Source organism: Vombatus ursinus, unplaced genomic scaffold (assembly GCF_900497805.2).
Source record: "Vombatus ursinus unplaced genomic scaffold, bare-nosed wombat genome assembly UNPS02014791.1, whole genome shotgun sequence".
Lineage (NCBI taxonomy): Eukaryota > Metazoa > Chordata > Mammalia > Diprotodontia > Vombatidae > Vombatus > Vombatus ursinus.
The window spans coordinates 67,502,047-67,527,803 of NW_020954569.1; the positions used below are offsets into that span (position 1 = coordinate 67,502,047).

The 25,757-nt window shown below is 36.7% G+C and overlaps 1 protein-coding gene across 2 annotated transcripts in view; it reads right to left on the reverse strand.

Annotated features, from left to right (window-relative positions):
* Positions 1-25,757, reverse strand: part of DYM (dymeclin) — a 559,394-nt gene that overhangs the window by 414,792 nt on the left and 118,845 nt on the right. For both annotated transcript variants that reach the window (XM_027868956.1, XM_027868957.1), the window contains exon 7: positions 1,523-1,648. In XM_027868956.1, coding sequence (XP_027724757.1) covers positions 1,523-1,648 — 126 coding nt within the window. The remainder of the gene's footprint in view (positions 1-1,522; positions 1,649-25,757) is intronic.

Genomic DNA, 25,757 nt, shown 5'->3' on the forward strand with positions numbered 1-25,757 from the left:
AAAAAAAAAATTGACTTTTTTCCTAAAAATATACTTGCTAAATGAACACAAAACTAATCAAAAGTAGTTACTATGAGTCATTTTTCAAGTCCAAATCAGCAAAGAGAAACAGACAGAGAGGCCTGCAGACACTGGGGAGGGTCTATCCATCCCCAGGAACCCTACATGGAGCATTCCAGCTCCCAGAGAGGGGCTGTGCACAAGGGCAATAGAAGGTTACAGATCCACATAGGGCACTATGACAAGAATGGCTGTTATCTGGCAGCTTTATCACCTACCAAGCAGGTTCAATGTCACAGATCCAGGGAAGACAGAACCCGAACCCAAGGATGGCATTTCAGGAAAAAAGCAGTCCACAGGCCCCAAGATCTATACTTAGAGAGGAGCCAGTTCAAAAGCAACCAGACCCAGAATGGCTTCTCAGAATCGGCTTCTAGTCTTCCTTCGCATGAAGTTCACTAATAATGAAGATCATTTGGGGATTACAAATGTATATGGCACGTTATCTATGCAAAATCACTTCGTAGGGCTTCCTAAGAATTAAGATGCTAAACAAAAAGAAAAAACAAAACAAAACAAAAACCCAGAGAAAGCCTCTCCTTACCTTTTCCAAATCTCCAATCAGTAAATTAATTCTGACTTCTAGTCTGATATGGGTAGTCCAGAAATCCAAAGGGGATGGCATCAGAACACAAAATTTAAGATCAGGCCTAAATTCTAGGAGGCAGACATGGCCAACAGTATAGTAAGTAGCCAATTAAGTAAAATCTGAGGACTGACAGAAAAGATAGGGTGCTCTAAGCAACAACCTCTCTCAACTATTTAGATAATCAGTAAATCATTCCATGTGTATTTATTAAGCAGCTATAATCTGCCAGGCACTTTGCTATGAGCTGAAGATACACAGACAAAAGGGGACGGAAGAAATATACATTTAAGTGTCTATTATATGCCAGGCAAAGTGTTTTACAAATATTATCTAATATGATCCTAGAGAAAGACAAAAATGAAACAGTCCTTGCTCACATGACCTTTAGAGCCTATCAGAGGAGAAAACATGAACATATATAAGTGTTTATAGAATTAATATATATAAATAAATATAAGGACTTTGAGGGGTAGAAGGATCAAGAAAAGTTTCATGTAGAAAGTGATACTTAAGCTGAATCTTGAAGTAATAAAGGGATTATATGAGGGGAGATAAAGACGGTGTGTCTTCAAGCACGGGAAATGATAACTGGAATACACATATATATTATATACATATGAGTTAAAAGATATTCAAAGATTTGGAGTATGAACAACTAGAGAATGTGGTACCGCTGACAAAGATGGTAAAGGTAGAAAGAAAATCTAGTTTAAAGAGGAAGATCAATTTGGCTTTGAGTTTGATAAGTTTGAGGTGAGAGTGAGAGACCCAAGTAAAAATGTATACCCGGGATCTACAGATACAAAACAAAAGGATTTACACAACAGAAAGCTAAAAAACATCTAAGACAAGTTCATCAATACTGAAACATACCATCGTCCATGCATCAGATATTTATGGCTTATGCTCTGCCTCAAAATTTCCTTATGGAAGAGCTGACAGGAAAGGAAAACGACCAGTGTTGACACAGCCTCTAGTGATATTCCATACGTTATATCCCTGTGGAGAAAAGAGATAACAAACAAAGTATTTATCCTTTTGAAGGATTAAGCTCTATTTCAGATTTCTAAAATGAATTGTATATAACAAAAACTGAAAGAAATAACAATGTCAAATTTAAAATTGTTTTCCTAGGACATAAATATTTGATATATATGTGATAAACCTGAAAATCAACAAAGAAAAAAGACAAAAATCTTTTTCCGTATTTTAACTTTTACATGGGTATCAACTATCTCATTTCATTACTTCACAGGTTCAAAATTCCCTTATATATAGCTATTAGTAATATTTTGATTTGAGAATTCATTCTAGTATTTCTACAAAGTCTGCCCTCTATTTTACTTTAGCTACTTTAAACCCAAAAATAGAACTCAAAAGTTGAAAAAAATTACAGAAAAAAACAATGTTTTTAATATGATAATTACTTAATAAATTCATTTCTCAACACCTCTAATATCCACTTTATCAAAGCCAACTCTGAATGACAAATAAAATACCTCAATGTCCTCATTCCCTGGGTATATGTTACAAAGACTACCCTGGATTGGAAGCTATTTTATTGTGTCTTCCAATCATTAAGGCTTTGATGAAACTGTTCAAGAAATTATAGTATTTTCTGTCCAGGTTTCACCTCCAGGATCAAATAAAAAATCTTCTATTTTGGCATTCAAAACCCTTCATAACCTGCCCCTCCCAACCTTTCTAATAGGAACTTCTTTTCAATCAAACAATAAACATATATTAAGTACCTACTTAAGGTAAAAAGACAATCTCTGCCCTCAGGGAGCTCACAGTCTAATGAGAGAGACAACCAGGAAACAAATATATACAAAGCAAGTTTGTATATGTTGTGTGTGTGTGTGTATACATATGTGTATGTATGTATGTATGTGCATATATATACATATATATATATGCAATAAACAGGAAATAATTAGTGGAAGAAAGACACTGGAAATAAGAGGAGTTTAGGAGGACTTCCTGTAGAAGGCAGACTTTTAGCTGAAGCTTAAAGGAATCCAAGAAGGTCAATGGTCGGAGTGGAGGAGGGAGACAATGCCAAGCAAGGCAGAGAAAAGCCAAGAGACGAAGTGTCTTGTTCATGGAACAGTCAGGAGGCCAGTGTCACTGAATCGATGGATATGATGGGAAGTAAAGTATAAGAGGACTGGAATGGTAAGAGGGAGCTGGGTTATGAAGGGCTATGAATGCCAAACAGAGCATCTTGTATTTGCTCCTGGAGGCAAGAGGAAGCCATTGAGTTTATTGGGTAGAGAAGAGGAAGGGTGACATGGTCAGATTTGTGCTTTAGAAAAACTGTTTTAATGGTTGAATGATGATAAATTAGAGTGGGGAAAGACTTGAGCACCACCAGAATATTGCAATAATCCAGGGGTGAGGTAATGAGGGTCTGCCCCAGAGTGGTAGCAGTATTAGAGAAGAGACAGGGGCATACTGGAAAAATGTTGCAAAGGTGAAAATGACAGGCTGTAGTAACGGTTGTCAAAGTACGAACTTGGACAAACTTCAAGAGATAGTGGAGGATAGAAGGGCCTGGCATGCCACAGGGTCCAGAAGAGTTGGACAACTGAACGAATGATCAACAATGCCAACACCTTGGATAGGAGGAGTGAGAGATAATGAGGAATCCAGGATGACTTTTAGGTTATGAGTCTGAGAGAATGGAAGATGGTGTTGCCCTCTACCATAAAAGAAAAGGTAGGAGGAAAGGAGGGAGGGTTTAGAAAGGAAAATGAGTTCATTTTTGGACATACTGAATTCAAGATCTACTGGAATCCAGTTTAAAATATCTGAAAGGGAGTTGGAGATATGAGATTAGAGGTTAGCAGAGGAATTGGGACAGGAGAGGTAGATTTGAAATTCATCAGCATAGAGATGATAATTAAATCCACAGGAGCTGATGAGATCACCGAGTAAAGTAGCATAAAGGGAAAAGAGGGGCCAGGAAGAACCTTTCCGTAGACCTGTTAGAAGGCATGATCTGGAGGAAGATCCAACAAAGGAGACAGAGAAAGAGCAGTCAGATAGGTAGAAGGAGAACCAGGGAGAGTATTGCCCTGAAAACCTAGAGAGAAGATGGTATCAAGGAGGAGACAGTGATCAACAATGTCAAAGGATCCAAAGAGACCATGGAGAATTAGAACTGAGAAAATGCCATTGGGTTTGGCAACTAAAAGATCATTAGTAACTTTGGAGAGAGCAGTTTCAGTGGAATGATAAGGTCAAAAGCCAGACTGTAAAGGGTAAAGAAGAAAGTGGGAGGAGAGAAAGTGGAGGCACCTATTGTAGACAGCCTTTTGGAGGAGCTTAGCTACAAAGAGCAGAAGAGAAGTAGGATAAGAGTTAGTGGGGATGGAAAGATCAAGTGAGAGTTTTTCAGAATGGGAGAAACATAGGCACAAACAGGATGGAATGGGATCACTTGAACAGGTAGAGGGGTTGGCCTTGGTAAGGAGAAAGGTTATTTCATCATGTAAAACAGGGATGAAGGAGGACAGAGTGGCAGAAAGCATCTGAGTGATAAGAGATGAGGAAGTGGGGAGAAGAGGAATTTCACAGAGAATGGTTTTGATTTTTTCTGTAAAATATGAGGTGTGGTTCTCAGTTCAAAGAACGGAGAAGAAGGAGCTATGTGAGGTTTGAGGACAGATGAAAAGGTTTAGAAGAGCCACTGTGGAAAATGGGAGGTATAGTAGGATTGCCTAGCAGCAGTTGGGATCCAATTGAGGTTATATGACATAAATCTGTAGTGGACTCAGAACGTTTCTGTGATTTTCACTATCTTCATTCAGCAGCTCATGTGTAGGTGATAAATGGTGGGAATGATCCAAGGCTGTGGCTCACATGAAAAGAAGGATAGGGATTCAAGCAAGGAGGACAGTGTACACTTGAATTGGTTTACTAAGGAGTCAAAATGGGGAGAAGTGAAAAGAATGATTAGTTCAGGAGAGATACCCAGGGAGAGAATGGAGGGATCAAGGGATTGAAGGTCACAATATGGATGAAGAGTAGGGTTATTACATAAGAAGAGGCAAAGGGAGAAGTGAAAAGCCAAAGATTATGGTCACATAAGGGAATTTCAGAATTCTGGAAGACAGAAGTGGTACATCCGTGGGTAACGGCAAGATCAAGGTGATAACCATCTTTATATGTGGCTGGGTTGAGGTAGAAGAGTAGGTCACGAGAGGAGAGTAAGTTGAGGAAGTGAGTGGTTAGGGTATTTGAAGGAGAATCAATATGTATGTTTACGTCCCCTGGTATGAGGGTATGAGTTGGGGATGACAGAAAAATTGTAAGCCAGGTATCAAACCCATTGAGGAAAGAAGGAGAGTGACCTAAGGGTCACTAAGACAACAGCTACCAAGATTTTGTTTGGGTGGTAGATATGAATAGCATGAACATCAAAGAAGAGAGACTACTGAATGACAGAGGAAAGGGGAGAACCTGGAAGTGGCAATGGGAAACAAGTAGTAATACCACCCCCCTGCCTCAATCAATGAGCCAAGGAGGAGTGAAGGTCATAGACAGCACAGGAAAGGGTGATCAGAGGGAAGCCATATTTCAGTAATAGCTAGTAGATGGAAGTAATGGGAGAAGAAAAGATCTAAGATGAAGGGAAATTCATTGCTCATAGAACAGGTGTTTAGAAGGGACAGTGGAAGGGGCTGGGTGGAGTTTGGTTGAAACTTTAGGGTAAGATGGTGAGACATATGGAAATGTGGAATCAAGTGATAAGGGATGAAGAATGGGGTTTGGATGATGATCTACAGGAGTTCTGAGTCATTGGGTTATGGAGAGTATGACCAGGTGTGAAAATGTTCATCTTTGAGTGGAGAGCACCATTCCTCTACCCTCCAAGGAAAAGTGCAGCAAGAGATGGGAAGAAGGTGGTGTTGCTCTTCTTTGCACTAGACGTTCTCCACATCCTAGTTGGGAGGTTGGTTGGCAGTAAGAAAAAGAAGATGTCCTGTACTAGAAAATGGAAGTGATTGCTTTGGGGCAGATGAAAAATGTCCAGTGCTGCCCTCAGCAGCCTTCCCTCAGGGACATGCTGAGCCCAGAAGGAGATGAAAGGCTCAAGGTGCAAGCATGTACGTGGTCTGAGGTATTCTCACCCTTACAGTCCTCAACCCCTAACCCTCACCCCCAAGTATTCTTCAATCTGTTGACACTGGCCTACCTTTTCCTAGAACAAGACATTCCATCTCCCAATTCCAGGCATTTTCACTAAATGCAATGTATGGATTGCTCTTCCTCTTCATTTCTGCCTCCTGGTTTCCCTGGCATTGTTCAAGTCTCAACTAAATCTCTCCTGCTACAGGAAACCTTTCCCTAGCTCCCTTCATTCTAGTGTCTTCCCTCCATTGATTATTTCCAATCTATCTTGCACTCTGCTTTTTTACACATCCACTTGCATGTTGTCTCCCCCATTACATTGTGAGCTTTTTGAGAGCAAGAACTATTTTTTGCCTTTCCTTGTATCCTGAGCACTTAGCACAATGCCTGTGCTCACTCCAAATTTGTACTGACACAAAATGTTTACTGATTGACTGATTTATATAAGACACAGACATGGCTAATTTGCTGAAGACCTTCAACTTAATCTGGAGCATGAAGCCACATAAATGTCACTATATATCCTCTAGTTCAAATGGTGTGAAACTCAAATGGAATCAGCACCCTGCTGGCCACCTAAAGACTTACAAAACCACAAATAAACATTATCTCTGTCACACTGTTTTTAATTTACTTTGTTAAATATTTCCCAATTACATTTTAGTCAGAACACCTCTATTCAAGCCACATATCCTATTATCAACATTCATATTACCTAAAAGGCTCTTTCAATTAGTCCTTCCAATGGACATAAATCTTATCTTTATCCATTATTGTAATCTTAATGAAAATGCTAAGTTTTCTACTCTGAGAAATTAAATGTTCCCTCAAAAAGTGAAATTTTAATTTATAGTTATTCATATTGTTACTTAACCTCTAATGGTATTCTGACATTTAGACTAAATTTTCAGAAAGTTTCTTAAAATAGATAAGTAAAGGGAGAAAATGTGATTTAAAGTCACTGATGAGGGCCTGCCTATTGCCCATTCTTAGTTTTCCAGCCTTCAAATGCAAAGCTAATGAGAAATTCCCATTTAATTTTGCTTACACTCAAACTGAATTGCTGACTAGATTTAAACTACTGGATTTCTGGATTAGTGGTTATTTCTTATACCTATTATTTCTGTGGCCCCATTTTGAGGTTCCATTATGAAAAAGTAGAACAATTTTAGGGTGCTTCTGTATGCTAAATATTCAGAGGTATTACTACTTTTGAAAAGATCCATAATTCATACTTTATATTACTATAAAACATAATGTCAATCTGATACAAATATTCTATAAGAACAGATAATCTTTAGATTAGGAAACCACTTTCATTTTCATTTAAACTACTTCTCTCATTGTGGAGTACTCAAGAAGTCCATCTTAGGTTTAACAGCTTAAAATTGCACTGAGACAAATGGAACGCCCTGTATATAAGGCATATCTAATTTGACATGGACTCTGCATAATTGTGTTGCTCAGTGATTTTCAGTAATGTCTGATTCTTTGTGACCTCCATTTGGAGTTTTCATGGCAAAGAACTGGAATGGTTTGCCATTTCCTTCTCCAGCTCCTTTTACAGATGAGGAACTAAGGCAAACAGGGTTAAGTGAATTGTCCAGGTCACACAGCTAGTAAAGTGGGGCCAGATTTGAACTCAAGAGGATGTGTCTTCCTGATTCCAGGCCCAGCACTCTATCTACTGTACCACCTAATTGCTCTTCAATTCTGTTTTTTTTTTTCCTTAGGCAACTGGGGCTAAGTGACTTGCCCAGGGTCACACAGCTAGTAAGTGTCAAGTGTTTGGTCTGAGGCCGGATTTGAACTCAGGTCCTCCTAACTTCAGGGCCAGTACTCTATCTACTGTACCACCTAGCTGCCCCCCTGCCCTTCAATTCATAATATCAACATTACAATGCTTAATTTTACAAGTCTTTTTTTTTTAAATAACATTTTCTCCTTGGTTTCTACATCTCACATTAGCATAACAGAATTTTAGGGCTAGAAAGCACCTTGGATTGACTGCCTCCTACTAACATTTAACCTTTGATTCCATCTTTTCTTTTATTTCTAGCAGACTACACCAACAGTAATCCCATCCCTTCTCTCCAATCTTCAACCTCTCACTATATACTGGCTTCATTGCAGTCTACAAAAATGCCACTTTCCCCAATTTACCCCATCCAAATAAATAAATAAATAAACAGATGGATAGATAGATAGATAGATAAATAAATAAAATAAAATAAATGAAACCTCTCACTAGACTCTGAAACTATTACATTCTATCTTTCCTCCCTTTTACTGCCAAATTCCTGGGGTGGGAGTGGGGGAAGTGGGGGTTAGGGGCAGCTGCCTAAACACCTTGCTGCCACTTTCTCTTCTCTTACTCACTCCTTAACTCTCTATAATCTAGCTTCCAGAGGCAGCTAGGTGGCACAATGGATAGAGCACCAGCCCTGGATTCAGGAGGACCTGAGTTCAAATCCGGCCTCAGACGCATAACACTTACTAGCTCTGTGACCCTGGGCAAGTCACCTAACCCCACTGCCTAGCAAATTGAAAAAAAAATTAAATGATAATCTAGCTTCCAATTTCATCACTCAACTGAAACCAATGACCTCCTAAATGACAAATCTAATGGCTTTTTCTCAATACTCATCCTTCTTGACTTTTCTGCAGCCTCTGACACTACTGATTGACCACTCTCCTTGGACACTTCTTCCTCTCTGGATTTTTGTGATGTCACTCTGTTGGCTATCTTTCCTATGTCTCTTCATACTGTTCCTCAGGCTCCTTTGCTGAAACATTATATACAGGGTGTCCCAAAGTCTTAGTGCAGTGTGGGCATGGCAAGTAGAGAGGTAGCCTTCAAATATGTCAGGACAAGACTCAGCCATGACACACAACCTCTACATGTTTTCTCACCAAAAGAATATAAGCTCCTTAAAGACAAGGACTACTTTATTTTTGTCTTTGTATCTCCACAATACAGCAAGTGCCTTACACACCACAGTAAGTTCTTAATAGATATTTGTTGATTAAATCAAAGAAAAAAAATCTTTTGGTCTTTGTCAAGTTTAGGTTTTGTGGTATTTAAAAAAACTTCTGTAGTCAACACCGTCAGATAGGCTGCCAGATACGCCTGAGTAGACACCATATCACCCTTGATCTTTACAGTTTGTCCAACAGTAAAACTAGACTTTGGCTAACACTTTTGTTTGTATAAATCCACTCCTCCACCAAAAACATTCCTATCTTTTGTCAATGACATCAGGATTCAATCAGTCATTCAAGTCCACAAATTTGCCATTAACCTCGATTCCTTACTTCCACCACCCCAAATATCCAATCAGTTACCAAACCTTTTTATTTCTATCTGAAATACGAAAATCAATATCAACATAATGATGACAAAAAAGAATGATATAAAGCAAATGGTATCTTAGTTATTACTTTGTTATGTCCAAGATAAAAGCATTTGGACATGTTAGACTTGAGTCTTATTAAATTACTATGTGATTATGATATTATTTTTAAAAATCATCCTTGAAACACTTTATGTTTTTTTAAAATGCATCCAATGATCTTTTTTGGTAGTGAAAGTGGGAGGGTTTTTAATACAATTGAAAACAACTATAAATGTAATAATTTGAGAAAATCTATAGGATGAGACCATATAACCTAAAATTACATGGTAAAGGCAATTTCACTAATCTCAATTTTTTGACATCATCTGCTATATGTATTTTCTCCTCCTTCATCTTTCCTCACACTGATTTCCAGTTCTCCTGCCTTTCTGAATGTTCCTGCTCAGTCTTCTTCGCTATATTATCATTCGTGTACTTATTGACTGTTAGCCATGGGTGTTTCAAAGTCTCTGAATCAGGCCTTCTTCTCCCCCTCTACATCCTCCATCTTAAAAATCATGTTATCTCCCATGGGTTCAATTATCTTCACACAGATAACTCCCAAATCTACCCATCTAGCCTTTATTTCTATTTTGAGCTCCCTTTCTCTATCACCTTTTAGACGACTCTAATTGGATATGCCATCAGGATTTCAAACTCAAGATATCCAAAGGAGAACTATTATAACACCCCTACTGCAAACTTCCCTGTTTCTGCTGAGCATTCAACCAGGCTTGCAATCACAGAGTCATTCCTGACTCCACAATTTCTCTCATCCCCCCATATCCAATCAGCTGCCAAATCTTGACATTTCTACATCTACAACATATCTCAACTATAATCTTCTCTTAGTACTCACGTGGCCTCCACCTTAGTTCAGGTGTTCATCACCTGTCAACTGGACTACTGCCATAGAATTCTCACTAGACTCCAGGCTACGAACCTCTCCCCTCTCTGAAACATCCTCCGCACAGTGACCAAAATAACTGTACTAAAGTATAGCTATGACCATGTTCTTCTTCTGCTCAAGAACCTTCACAGGTTATCTATTGCCTTGAAAATAAAATACAAATTCTTCAGCTTGACATTTAAAGCCTTTCAACAACCGAGTTGAGCTAACCTCTCGAGACTTATTGTATGTTATTCTCTCTGCCTTCTAGACAAAATGGCCTACTCAACATTCCATCTCCCATCTCTGCTTCTGTGCCTTAGGCTGACCTGAAAGGTATTCTCTCCCACTACCCATCTCCTAGAATCCCTAGCTTCCTTCAAGGTACAGTTCATGTACTAACACCTAGAGAAAGCCTTTCCTAGCCACCAATCATTAGTTGGTAATGCACTCTCCCTCTTCAAATTATACATATACTTAGTAAAATAGGATCATATTTCAAGCTCTAAGAATCTAAGGGGTCATCTAGTCTAACTCCCTCATGTTACACATAAGGAAACTGAGGTCCAAAGAAATAAAAAGACTTGATCAAAGTTAATCAGGTATTTAATACAAAAGGATTTGAATTCCAAGCCTAAAATGGTGCCTTTCACAGAGTAGATACTTAAATAAATGTTTTTTGAAGTATGAAATGAAGAACTCAAAGTGCACTAGAAAAAAATACAGAGGGTATAAGTAGACTGAGCCTATATTCAGCAATGACTTGTGAACCAGAAATGTCATAAAAGTCAACATTAAAGACATGTATGATTGGAAAAGGAGGTGTGTCAATGATGTAACAAGAAAGAAACTCAACAAAAAGCCAGTACAATCAACAAGAAGTCTTTGGTACTACTAAAATATCAAAAGAACCAGATCCATCCAGTTCACTGGAGGATTTAGATCTACATCAGGGGAGGAAGGACACAGCAATGAAATCAATGAGTTAAAAGATCAAGGCATTATATAATTATATCCACACATAAAAAAAAAGCTGTTCAAAGATATATTTACTGATGTTAAAAAATATATATAAAGCATAGGAACAAATGGATCATTCCCTAATATGTCAGACAGTATCTATCTAAAACCAAGAGCTAACATTATTTGTAATAGAGAAATGAAAAAGGCCTTTCCAATAAGATCAGGAATGAAGAAGGCTGTCCACTATCATCACCATTTTTTTGTATAGTTCTAGAAATGCTGGCTATAGCTATAAGAAAAGAAAAACAAATTGAGAAAATGAACAAAAGCAAATAGGAAACAAGGTCATTATTCACTGAAACCTTACTTCAATGAAGTAGCAGGATATACAATAAACACAATTATTATTTTTATTATTGCACCAACAAAATAATCAGCCTTTTGATATATTACCAATAAGACCCGGCAGGTAGAGATTTTTTTTTAAAATCCTTTCAAGATAAGTATAACAAGTATAAAATAACTGAGAATCTAACTAGCAAAATACAAAAAGAAATTATATGAATACAACTGAAAAGCACTCTTTACAAAAAAAAATACTTAAATTATTGGAGATATTAATTGCTCAAGTTTAGGCCTTGCCAATATAATAAAAATGATAATACTACTGAAATTAACTTACAGATAAGGGCCAGACAAATCAACCAGAGGATTATTTAATAGAACTAGGGGAAAAAAATTCATCTGGAGGAACAAAAGGTCACAAATCTTAAGGAAAATGATGGGAAAAAAGTAGCAAGGAAAAGGGCGAGGAGTACTAGATCTCAAAAGAGTTAAACTATTCCTTAAAACTATTTGGTACTGACTAAAAAGTAGATCCATTGATCAGCAGAACAGATAAGGTACACAAGGTCTAAAGCAATCAAACACAGTAGCCTTGTGTTTGAGAAAATGGACAATTTTGATAACACAAAAATGAACAGTTCCTGGACAAACTAAATCAATGCAGTTAGGATGAAAAGGGAAGGACTTTCTAACCAAGATGGGATACCTGAATGAAAGGCCAAACTGCAGTAAAGTACGTGGAACCCAGTAAGTACTTAATAAATATTCATATTCATATTGTCATTCTCATTCTCTCTCTATATATATATATACATAAATACACACAAATATATATACACGTATTATATATATGCATATATATCTTTTCTTTCTTTCTACCTAACTACTCCAGCAAAACCCTGAAAATCTAAGTAATAATCAAGAAATACAATGAGAAATTAGTGATGATTCCAATATTGCACACAAAAAAAGTCACCCAGTTCACAGACAGTAGAAAAGGGAACCACCAGCAAAGCCAGTGACAGCCCATGCAGACAAGCCCAGCCTCCAGAGAGGTATGGGGAGGGCCTTAGAAGCCTGGGGGAGAGGTCATGACTCCAGGACCCTCAGAGCTCTAAGTTCCCTAATACACTGTCCTGAGATGCCATAGAGGGCCCTGAAGATCCAGTACTCTGAATCTCAAAGATCCAAGGGAGATTCCATGGTGAAATTTTTAGAAATATCCAAGAAAGCTATATCTGTAACTCCAAAATGGTTTTTTCCGTTCTACTACGTATTTGGAAATGGCTCATTTTATTTGGTGTCTGTGAAGTTCAAACTTAAGATATTATACCCACCTCTTTAACACTTTGATTGCTATCTGTTATTAATTATATTTAACATTAAGTGGCACAACTAGTTAAACTTCAGATTGGATGGAAGAAGTGCATTAAGAATACGTTCAAGCCTAACTTTAGAAAAAAGCAGCAACATACAGAAGAACCTGATAAACAACAAGTAATGCTTTTTTGTGCAGACATAAGGAAAACCCTGAATCTGTTGAGTAAATTAGAGGAGTTTTTCTCTTCCTACACAGGAGTAAAAGAAACATTCATCAGATACTGGATCTTTCCCATCACATCTACACACCCTGTTGAACTGAATAAGGAGAACTACCAATATCCATAAAGTCACATGAGACATAGGATTATCTTCACATCACATCCATTTTCAGTTCTGATAAGGCCAAAAGCTCTGACACTCTCTGCCTCAACCATTTTATAATTCGTAATGTGGTTATGGTTCATCCTTCGTTTCTCGAAGAGGACCATGACATCAGGAAGATGATGCCATGACTTGCAAGTAAATTGGATTTAAGTGAGGGAAGGCTGTGTAAAGTCACCAGCTTCACTTTCTCCTCCAGATACTTCTGAGGCCAGTGGCCAGATATAGTTCAGGATGACTAGAGATGGCCCAGGATGCAGTGGAAGAACTTGACCTTTTCAAGCTAAGGTCTTTCTGAGTTCTCATTCTGACTGGGCAATTCAATTTCTCATTGAAATCTACAGACCTAGCAGCACAGCAAAAAGCAATTATCTACAAGACTTAAACTAAGACAATGCTGATTACACTCAGTTAAATTCAGTTTATAAGCAGGATCAACCACATAACAAAATAATTAAGCTCAGTTTCTACCCATCTGGATGACATTCATTTAAACTGAATGGTCTCTAAAATAATAGCCTAAAAGTTACCTTTTCTGAATTCTGAAGGTAAACACACACACACACACACACACACACACACCCACCCATGTGAAAATCCCAATTGATAGTTATTAACTAATGGTAATACAGAATTGATGGATTTTTGTTCTTTAATGTTTTTTCTCAATAAAATTGATAAAGACACAGAGGGTACATTTGTTAAATTTGCAGACCCAAAGCTAGTAGAAATAGTTAACACATAGATCAGGATTCAAAATGATTAGACAAAAATACTGGATTCAATCAAATAAAAAGAAATTTAATAGTAAGAATGCAAAGTCTTACACTGTGTTCCAAAAATCAATTTCACAAGTACAAGATGGGGAAGGCAATGATAACAGCAATTCAACTGAAAAGGACCTGGTCATTCTAGTGTACTTAAAGCTCGATGTGAGTCAAGACTGACATGGCAGTCAAAAAAAAACTGATGATCTTTGGCTACATTATAAGAAATATAGCTTCCAGGAATAAGGAGGTGATAATTCTGCTATTCTCTGCTCAGGTCAAATCACATACGGAATAATGTATTCCATGCTGACCAGCACAAATGGTGGAATACTAGTGGACAATGTTACAAATGTCAGGGATCGTTATGTTGATAGGTTTTGTTTAACTGTTTTTCTTTGTTGCACTTTGTTGGGGGCAGGGGGAGGGGGGTGGGGGTGGTAGTAATTATATCCAGAAATAACTGTGATACAAAAATAAAAGACCTATTTCAAAAAACAAAGAATGTGCAGGATTTAAGGGCAGAGGGAGACAAAAAGGCACAGTGTGTGGAAAAGGGAACACAGAATAGTTCCACACAGACTGGACTCTAGAGTTTTTACAGGGATGTGATGGAAACTATGGCTAGAAATGTTGGTTGCAGATATACTGTAGTAAGCCCTTGAACATCAGGCCAAGGAGTAAAATTTACCCTGAAGGAGTCATTGAAGGTTTCTGATCAATTGAAATTCTTCTACTCTTCTCCTTCCTATTCTTTTTTTTTAAAGCCATTTACATACAGCCCATAAAGAAGGTAAACAGGCATGAAACAGTCATATATCCAAAGATCAAATCTAGTACCCTGAAACATTAATATTGATAGACAGGGAATAACTAGCTTGAATTACATAAGCAACTTACATTACAATATCCATGAAGCAGCGAGCCACACTTTTCTGTCAAACCATTATTATCGCAAGCAGAGTGCAAGAGTAAGCCACATCCATGACATAGAGGGAAGAACCAGGCAGAGACACAAGTCTAAGCTTGGATTTATATTGGTTCCAAGTAAATTATTTAGACAAAAATTAACTACTATATATGGATGTTAACAATAGGTTATGCCATTTGCTCTATAAAGCATTTCATCAAAATAGCTGCTTCAAATAGCTCTTTAGGGAAACTTACGGAAAAAAGCCTCATGATTGACTGAATATCTTTAAAACCTTCTCCCTATTTTAAAAACACATGTTTAAAAAAAAAATTTCACATGCAACTGGGAAATAAGAAATACAGGAAATGGGGTACAGAAATCTATCCTGCCCTACAGGAAAATAGAAGGGGAAGATGAGAAATAGGAGAAGGGGGGGGAGAAATAGAAGGGAAGGGGTATTCAGAATGCATGCCATCTTGGGGTAGGGGGAGGGGCGAGATGGGGTGAAAATTTAAAACTCAAAATCTTGTGGAAGTAAATGTTGAAAACTGAAAATAAATAAATTTATTAATTTAAAAAAATTGAAAAAATAAAACCTTCTCCCTAGATATCTTTGGGACCAAAATACTGATTTCTTAATAGCACCATAAAGAAAGTTAAAACTAAGACTCTGCCCATTAAGGCCAAATGAGAAATCAACCTAAAAGTAAATAAAGAAAAATTTCAACCACAATAATAAATAATAAAATAATGTACCCAGGGATGCAAGTTAATTCTCATTCACTAAATTAGACATATGACTTTGGCCATTTTACCTATCTAGGCCTTAGTTTTCTTATTTAGGAAATAGAAGTGAAGTTATTTAAGGTTCCTGATAGGTCTAAAACTCTATTTTTAGTAAAAATGTATAAAAATATGTCAGTGAATGTTAGGTTCCAATTGATTCAGGATGATCAAATTCAAAGTATGATGGGGCAGCTAGGTGGTACAGTGGATAGAGCACTGGCCCTGAAGTCAGGAGGATCTCAGTTCAAATCTGGCCTCAGACACTTGACACTTGACACTTACTAACTGTGTGACCCTGGGCAAGTCACTTAACCCCACTGCCCAGCACTCCTACAAAAAAAATTTTTTTAAATTCAAAGTATGATAATCAGATTTACAGATATGCTAACTAATAAAAGAACTAAGCCCAAGATCAGACAATACTTGAAAAAAAAAGCCAACTTTCAATCATTACAAGTATGATGGGTTTAAAATATAAAATGTAAGTCAATAATTTCTTTTTTATGTCATGTAAAATCTTCAGATTTTCATTTCACCACAAGCCCCAAAATAAAGTGAACTTTAAAAAGGCCTATTTTACCTTGGCTGCCATATTATCCAAGGAACTTTCCACCATCTGGTCTGGAAATACTCTAGAATATACTTACTACCTCTGGAGCAAAGTTATTAATCTCATGTGAAGAAAAAAAGACAGTCATTGTGACCTTGTACTGCTGCCTGCTAAGGCAGAATGGAACACTTGGATAAGGACAAAAGCTTTCATGAACTGGTGTTAGTGTTGGCTAAAAAAGGATTCAACTCCTTTGGAGGAGAAAACATCCTTCTTTGACATGCCACTGCATTAGAGACCCAACTCTAAATGGAATGTAAATTAAATAAAATACTGTTTAATTTCAAAGATTATGACCAAATTTTAGAGACAACAATGCTATGCCAACACAAAGGTATTAAGTAAATACAAAATAAAATTAGCTCTACTTAAAAGTTTCAAAAGATCAGTGATTTCACTGGTATGAATGCTTCCTCTGACAGAGGCAAATCACAACCTCTCCACACCCTAGCAGTCTTTATAAACAGTTAAGACAAAAAAAAAAAAAGCACAATCCAGGGGGCAGCCTTGTAAGGATATCTTACTGAATTTACTCAGGTTGATAATCAGATAACAATCCATCATTGGAAAGGGAAGGGAAGGGAATAAGGATTTACATAATACCTACTATGTGCCAGGAAATATACTAAGTACTTTACAAATAGCTCACTTTCTAATGGTGGAGGCAAAAAAAATATATATAAGTACTGAAACACATATATGCACACAATGTGAATAGAAGGTAATCTGAGGAAGGCTGGATAGACTGGAAAAGGCCTTAAGAAGGTGGTATTTGAACTCAATCTTGAAGAAAGGCAGGAAAAACAACAAGGCAGAAGTGAGGGAAGAGAGTATTCCCGGTATAGGGGACAGCCAGTACAAGGGGTTGTAGACTGGAGATGGTAGTGTTATACTCAGGGAACAAAAGATAGGCCAATATAGGTGAGTCAAAGAGGTCATGGAAGAGAGTAAAATGTAGAACGACTGGAAAGGTAGGAAGGAATCAGGTTATGAATATCTTTAAATGCCAAACAGGATATTCTATTTGGAAGTAACAGGGAACCTACTAGAATTTATTAAGTAAGAGAAGTGACATAGTCAGGACTTTGTTCAGTCATTTCAGTGGTACCTGACTCGCCATGACCTCATTTTGGGTTTTCCTGACAAAGATACTGGAATGGTTTGCCATTTCCTTCTCCAGCTCATTTTACAGATGATAAAACTGAGGCAAGCAGAGTTAAGTGACTTACTTGCCTGGGGTCACCTAGCTAGTAAGTGTCTAAGGGCAGATTTGAACTCAGGAAGATGAGTCTTCCTGATTCCAAGTCCAGTGCTATACCCACTGTGCCACCTAGCTGCCCCTATAGTTAGGCTTACACTTGAGGAAAATTCCGTTGACAATTAACGTGGAGGATGAATTGGGGTATGGAGCCATAAGGCACAGGAAGAGCAATCAGAAAGGCACTTTAATAGTCCAGGTGAGAAGTGATGAGGAGCTGAACTAGGAGCTGTGTGAACAGAGAAGAGTCATATGCAATAGATATAATGGCGAAACAACACAAAACTGAGGTTGTGCCTGGGTGACCAGGAAGACAGATGGTGGTGTTTTAAGAACAATGGAAAAATTAAGAAGAAGAGGGGGTTCTGAGGAAAAGATAATAAGTTGTTTCACGCATATTAAGTTTGACATGCCTATGGAATATCTAATCCAAGATGTCTGAAAGGGGATATAGGACTAAAGTGACTAGGGTTGGATAAGCGGATGTGCATAAAAAAACATCCTCGTAGAGATGATAATTGAAATCATGAGAGGTGATGAGGTCACCAAGCAAGATGTATTGAGGATCCAATGCAGAGACTTGGGGGACACCCAAGGTTAGTGCTGAATTAATAGCAAGAAAAAGAAACAGTCAGATGGCAACAGTTCTCTGTGCCAGCAGAGAATAGTGTCATGAATACATAGAAAGTAAAAGGTATCCAGGAGGACAAGGTGATCAACAGCATCAAATGCTGCAGAGACATAAAAAAGGATAAGGATTGAGAAAAGGTTATTACACTCGGTAATTAAGAGATCATTGAGGGGCAGCTAGGTGGCACAGTGGATAGAGCACTGGCCCTAGATTCAGGAGGATCTGAGTTCAAATCCAGCCTCAGACACATAACACTTACTAGCTGTGCAACCCTGGACAAGTCACTTAACCCCACTGCCTAGTCAAAAAAAAAAAAAAAAAGAGAGAGAACATTGGCAACTTTGGAGTGATGGGATTTAGTTGAATAATGTGGTCAAAAGACAGCTCACAGAAGGTTTAGAAGCAAGTGGGACTAAAAGAAGTGGAGGCAGCTAGTGTAGAAGACTTTTTCAAGGTGATTAGACAAGAAGGGGAAGGGAGATATAAGACAAGAATTAGCAGGAGTGTCAGATTAAGCGAGGATTTTTTAAGGATTAAGGAGGAATGGGCATGTTTGAAGGCAGCAGGAAAGAAGGTAGCAAGTAGGGAGGGGCTGAACACTAGAAAAAAGTGAGAGGGTAGCTGGGCAATTTGCTGAAAAAGACAAAATGAAATGAGATCAAAGCTACAGTAGAGGGACCGGATTTAGCAAGAAGAAGGAATACCTCTTGAGCTAAGACAGGAGTCAAGAAAGATAATGGGAGCAGAAGTCTGAGTGATGTAAGATGAGGTAGAGGGGAATTTAGTGGAGGAGACTTAATAAACAGTCAAATATTTGACAAAGATGATCTTCCTAAGCTACCCTTTACAAAATACAAATAGTCTCACTATGTGCCCAAAGAAAACCTAACAAGTTAAGAAGATGCTCCTTATTTCTAAGAGACAAAACAGTGTAAGACAGAACAACGTTGGAAGTCAGGAGTTCCAATTCTGTCATTATCAAGCCCACACTGTACCACAATGGACAAGCCATCTAATCTCTATTGTAAAACAAAAGAATTAGTTGGAAAGGGACAAAGACTAAATGTATAAGCCTTACAATATTCCTTAATTTGAAGTTGTGTGGTACCAAAAAAGACTTGGACTGAAAGTCAGAAGACCTGGTTTTGTAACTAACTAGCTATATACTAGGCTCAAGTATGACACCTAATTTCTCTGGGCTTCACTTTTCTCATCTGTAAAATGCAAAGGAAGTATTAGATGACCTCGAAGTTTCCTTTCCAGCCACAATATTCTGGTAGTCTATAAAATAATCATTAAGGCATCTCTCCAGTATGACATGGTATGGTCCTATGATTACAACTCTATTATCTGTACAAATATAAATCACAAAATACAAAGCTTCTTGAATGAAATTGAAGACAAAACATTTTAAAAGTCATGATCTAATTCACATTTTAGTTGATAATGATACCATATACAAGCATGAATAGGTTAAGAAAGATATGAAGTTTTAACCTTTCCTATTTTTACATGGAAAAATATGCTATCATTGCACTTATAAATGACCATGTACACATGATGGGCTGTATATATAAATCCACATTAAAACATAAGAATCTAATTTTAGTAGATTTCAAGTAGAAACAATATAACTATTTAAAACTAGAGTAAAATTGCATTTAATTGCTGGAAACTCTCCATTTAGATAAAATAATTTGACAGTTACAATTATTAAAAATTAAAGCTGTACTCAGTTACAATCTTGAGATTAAGTACTTGAAAACTGTAGGGTTCAAAAGCAATTTTTGTTACCATAAAGATTTAAGTGTTTAAATAATTTTTCAGTGTGGAGGAGAGTAATATACATGGGCTGATAAGATATACCTCAGAGTTTCATTTCACTCCATTAGGACCATTGGCTACAAAAATTATTAAATGAGATAAACATCTATTATCTGAAAACAGAATTAAACTTTCTAATAATAAAATAAAGGAATTACTCTAGAGAGAGGCAGCATTGTGGTAAGTGGATCAGGTAGAGGACTTAGCATCAAGAAGACTTTGGTCCAAATCCTAGCTCAGAACCTTACTAGTCTTGTCCTACTAGACAGGTCACTCAAACTCAAAATGTAATATGCTTTTCTGTCTTTGAAAATATTGAACAAAATTCAACCTTTAACCTTCTAAATCATCTCAGTGCCTCAACTCCATTTACCACTTACTGCTGCCAAATTAACCTTCCTAAAAGGTCGCTTTGCATATAATGAATTTCCTTACTGCCTATAAGAGTCTGATATTCAAAACCAAAATCAAGAATCTACCTCTGTTAGAAATGAAGTTGTCATTTATGAATGGTGGGAGTAACTCATATATCAGGTTGAATTCTGACTGTGAAGTGAGTAGAACTGTTAAATTTGACCTCAGTAGTGACTTGGTAGGAGAACTGACTAAAAAGCTAAGTGACTGTACTGTAATTTAGGCAACTGCCAAAAGCCAGGATATTGGGAGATTTGCTGAGTAGGTGAGAATGAACCAGAGACTAGAAAAATGGTCAATTAGCTGGACAGTTCCCAAATTCAGATTGTGTGTGTGTGTTCTGAAAAGGTGACATTCTTATTTGAAGTTACCATGGGAAGAATAGCAAAGGCCATTTGACCTAGTGGGAAAGAGGATGGTTAGGCTGGGTCTGGGGAAACATTAGCATAAGAAAGCTTAAAGAAGTGGTAGAGGCCACCCTAGTTTGGATTGAGGTAGATCAATTTTTTCTAACTACTTTGCCAATGATTTCTGAATTTATATTTTCTCTTTGTCCTTGTAAACAAACCCTATACAATGAACTCTAGGGGAATGGGATGGGAAGCAGGAGGTGAAGGGGGAAAAGATGCAAATTTGTATCAGGAAAAAGAAATAGAAGATAAGTAAGGGAGATCTAAGTAAAGGGGCCAGGAAAGTGCAAATGGCCCAACATTTCAGGCTAAAATTCAAGAATCAGTGAAGTTTAGGAAGGAATACAAGGTAAAAGAGTCCCTGAGGCAAAGGCAAAGTGACCTGTGCTAGCTCTGAGAGGATCCAAGAAAGGATGCCTGAATCTTTGCATCTTTTCATAACCATTCCAGTCCTACCTCCACTATTATCCAACCTACAGAAACCCTCAATTCAGCCATACTTGTCCAACTCAGAATTTACTACATTAGTAATGTGAGAGATATTAAGGTGAATTCAGAGGGGAAAATGAATTGTGACAGTCAATACATTATAAAATGTCAAGACAGAAAAAGAAATGGAAAAGAGGTAGACTTAAACCTAAAGTGACCACTCAGTGCTCTGCAAATCTATTCTGAACAGAAAAAAAAATTCTATATAAAAGTCAAATTTCTCCAAATTCACAGAAGTGGCACTAACTGCAATGATCGTAATATAACAAAAAGCCTCCTAAGAAATGTCCATAGAAATGCTAGGTCTAACCTACACAACTGAAAAATGAGAGTACAAAATATAATGTTCAGACTAGGACATGGAGTAAAGCCAAACAATGAGATGGTCCCAAAACTGAGGAGGGGGATGAAATTGTCCTGGATTCCCTTTGGGAATCTGTGCGTTGCTTTCAATAATCCAAAACTGCTCAATGTCACAAAAGTTGGTCCCTTTAATGTCAATTTTATCCTAGTAATGCTATCATGTTATGAATCATTGAATACTATACAAGGAATTAAAATTGTAAGTCTTCCTGCCTCTGGTCTTACTCCCTCCAATCCATCTTTCACGTTGGTACCAGAAAAATCTCCTTAATGAATTATTATGATCCTAACATTCCACTACCCAAAATTCTTCAGTGGCTTCAATGGCTTAGTAATAACCTAGGAATAAAATAGAAAACTTTTGATCCTGGCACTAATCCAAAATAACCATTAAAAAAGAAATTTGGAAAATCAGAAGATAGATGAAATTAAAAACAAAAAAGATGATAAAAGTGAAAAATAAAAGTTTTTCAAAAAACTTATCAAAATCAATAAACTCCTAGTTAATGTTAATCACAAAAAAGAGAAGTCAAAATGTGTAAATCAAAAAGAAACAAGATAAAGTCACAACATAGAGAATTACAAGAAAAGGTATACTACATGTTGGCAAAAAAAGAATTTAAATAAAATTAAAGAAACTACAAAAGTTATAAGTGCAAATTATTAAAACAAGAACTAAATATGATATACAATCAAATATCTGAAAGTAATTTGAACTACCAAAGAAAAAAACATCCAGATGAATTTACAGATAGTTCTATCATACAGGAAGGGAATAATTAATACCTATATTCCAAAAACTGGTCTCAATAATATAAAAGAAAGGCCTGTACCTATGAGACAAACAGTCCTGGTATGCAAAACAAAGAATGAAAAAGTGCTAAACATAACCTCCTTTAGACAGGAACTATTACATTTCTGTCATTTTATTCTCAGTGTTTAGCACAATGCCTTGCACATAATAGGCAACTGAGATGTTTGTCAAATTATAGTGAACAGAGTCAATTTAACTAATGAATACTGGTAGAAAAATGTTAATAAATTTTACATCTACTAAACTAATATATGTATGTCAAAAATATCAATAATGAACAAATTGGATTAACAGTAGGGATACAAAAATGGTTCAAAATTAGAAAATCTATCATCATAATTAATAGTATAAATGACAAAAACCACAGAATATTACTGATGAATGTTGAACGTTTTTTAAAGTATTTCATATAATACAATATTCATTTAAGTTAGAAAATTTTTTTTTAAAAATTAAAATAAGCTTAACCATGGAAGAACCTTGCTATGATTTTTTTAAATATAAAAAAAGAACTGGTATCCTTTATAGCAGAAAAATAATGGAAGGACCACTTAATCAATAATAAATATTGGGAAAATGTGAAGTACTTTGTTGGAAAAAAAGGTTTAGACAAGAATCATATGCCACATACCAAAATGATAAACGGCAAAGCAGTCTAAACATAAAAAGCCACGTCATAACAAATTATAAGAGATTTAAAAGAAGTACTTTTCACAGTGATGGCTGCTGAAGAATTCAAAATATGAGAAAAGATAGAACAAAAAAAAGTCTGATTATATGAAATTAAACATGCACAAAATTAATTCAGTATTCTTTGTGACAGTAAAAAAAAATGGACATCCATCAATTGGGGAATGGCTCAACAAACTAAGCATATAATGTAACTGCATATTAATGAATGGTTTTGTTCAGTCATTTTTCAGTCATGTCTAACTCTTTGTGACCTCATTTGCCATTTTCTTAGCAAAGATACTGGAGTGATTTGCCATTTCCTTATTCAGCTCATTTTACAGATAAGTAAATAGGCCAACAGGGTTAAGTGACTTGATTAGGACACTAATCTGAGGTCAGATTTGAACTCATGAAGATGAGTCTTCTTGACTCTAGGCAGCACTATCCACTGAAGCACCTAGCTGCCCTAGTGAATAATAAATGAATAATATAAATTTCAGGAGTTCCATGAAACATATAAATATATGAACTTTTTAGAGTAAAACAAGCAGAATCAGAAGACTAAGTGGGACCAACAAGACCTGGCAATGATCGGATATGGAGATGACATATAGGTTATAAACCAGAGTAAATGGAAAAATGGTGTTGCCCTTGATGCAAATAGGAGACTTAGGAGATAGAATGGGTTTAAGAGGAAAGATAATGAGATCTGTTTTGAATATGAAGGGCTTAACATGTTTATGGGAAGATGCAAGACTAGAGCTCCCAAAGAGGAGAAGGGAACAACCATTTACTAAGTGCAAGGCACTGTTAAATGCTTTATAAATATAATAGCATTTGATCTTCACAATAATCATATGAGGTTGGTGCTATTATGATCCTCATTTTACAGTTTAGGAAACCAAGGCAGACAAAATTTAAGTGACTTGATTAGGACCCTTACAGCTATTAAGCGTCTGGCTTCCTGACTAAAGGCCCATTGGTCTTTGGCTCTATCCATTGAGCCACCTAGATACCTTTGGAGAAAGATGAAGGCTGAAGATATTGATTTTGAACTAAACTACATAAAGACAATAGTTGAAATGCGGAAATGTTTTGCATGACTACATATATATAACCTATATCAAATTGCTTACTGTCGGGGGGGTGGAAGGGGGAGAGGAGGACGAAAATTTGAAACTCAAAATTTTTAAAAAATTAATGTTAAAATTGTTTTTACATGTAATTGGGGAAAAATAAATTTTTTTTAAAAGATGAAAGTTGAATCCATGTAAACTGATAAAATCACCTAGAAATCCCAGAAAGAAAAGAAAGGAAGGCTAGGACATAGACCTGGGGTACACTTATATTTAGGAAGTAGACCCTGGATAACAGATATCATCATCATCATCATCATCATCACAGCATTTATATAGTACTTACCATGTGTCTAGTACTATTCTAAGCACTTTACAAATATCTCATTTGATCTTCACAACAACCCTGGGAGGTAAGTGCTATTACCATCCCCATTTTACAGTGGAGGAAATTGAGATTAAGTGTCTTGACCAGGTTCACAGAGCTAATTAGTATCTGAGGTTGAATTTGAACTCAGATCTTCCTTACTCCAGGCCCAGTGCTCTATTCATTCTGACACCTAGGCAAAGGAGACCAAGAAGGAACAACCTGACCAACAAATAGGAAGAGAACCATGACACAGCAGTGTTATAAAAACTAAGGGAGAAGAGAGGACACAGGAAGTGGGATCAACAATATTAAACACAGACAGAGGTCAAGAAGTACAAATTCTGAGAAAAGGTCTTTGGATTCAGCAATAAAGACAGCAATGATGACCTTGGAGACAGCGATCTCTGTTCAGTGGTAGAGAAGGAAAGCAGTTTTAAAAGGGGCTGAGAAGTAGATGTGAGGAGAAAAATAGGAGGCAACAAGTGAGGACAGTTTTCATTTTATGTAAATTAAAAGATCCTAAAAGGACACAACTCTAAGTAAATGAAAATCCAATAATATCCCCAGAAAACTGATAATAAAATCTTTTTCTCTCTTCTCTTGGCAGAGAGGCAGGAAATTAATGGCAAGAGCAGAACACGGCTTCCATTTTCAGATGTGATTTTTGTGTTAGTTATTTTTGCTTCACTGTTTTCTTTTTTTAAAAAAAGTAACATTCAATTCAGAAGGAGGAGAATATATCCATAATTGACACTGGAAAAACAAAAGGAATGATCAAAACTGTTTTTAGTCAATACAATTAGAATAAAAAAAGTTAGCAATTGGGAAAAATATTTGCATCAAGTATTTCTGATACAAAATCTGTCATCTAAAATATACGATTAGTAATCCTACTTGACTTTTCATGTACCTCTCTACATCCCTTAGCATAAACCCTAATTTTAATTATTCAGAATCAGTGGTAGTACATGATAGATAGTCATACTTAAAGAAGCCTGATACTAAAAAGAAGGGACATGTTTCATGGAAAAAGTTGGAGTCATTAAAAGAACTGTGTAATTTTTCAGCTAATACAATTCAGCCAATTTTCCTCTTCCTATTCATATCTGGGTATAGCTCACTGTCAATACGTGGTATTCACCTAAAATAATCTAATGATTTGTAGGTTTTGCATTCAACTGAATATAGTGTCTACGGCCCCTTCACACATGGATTCCAGAATGCTACTCCAGGTTCACAGCATGTTGTAAATTGGCATTCACTCAACACCACGATT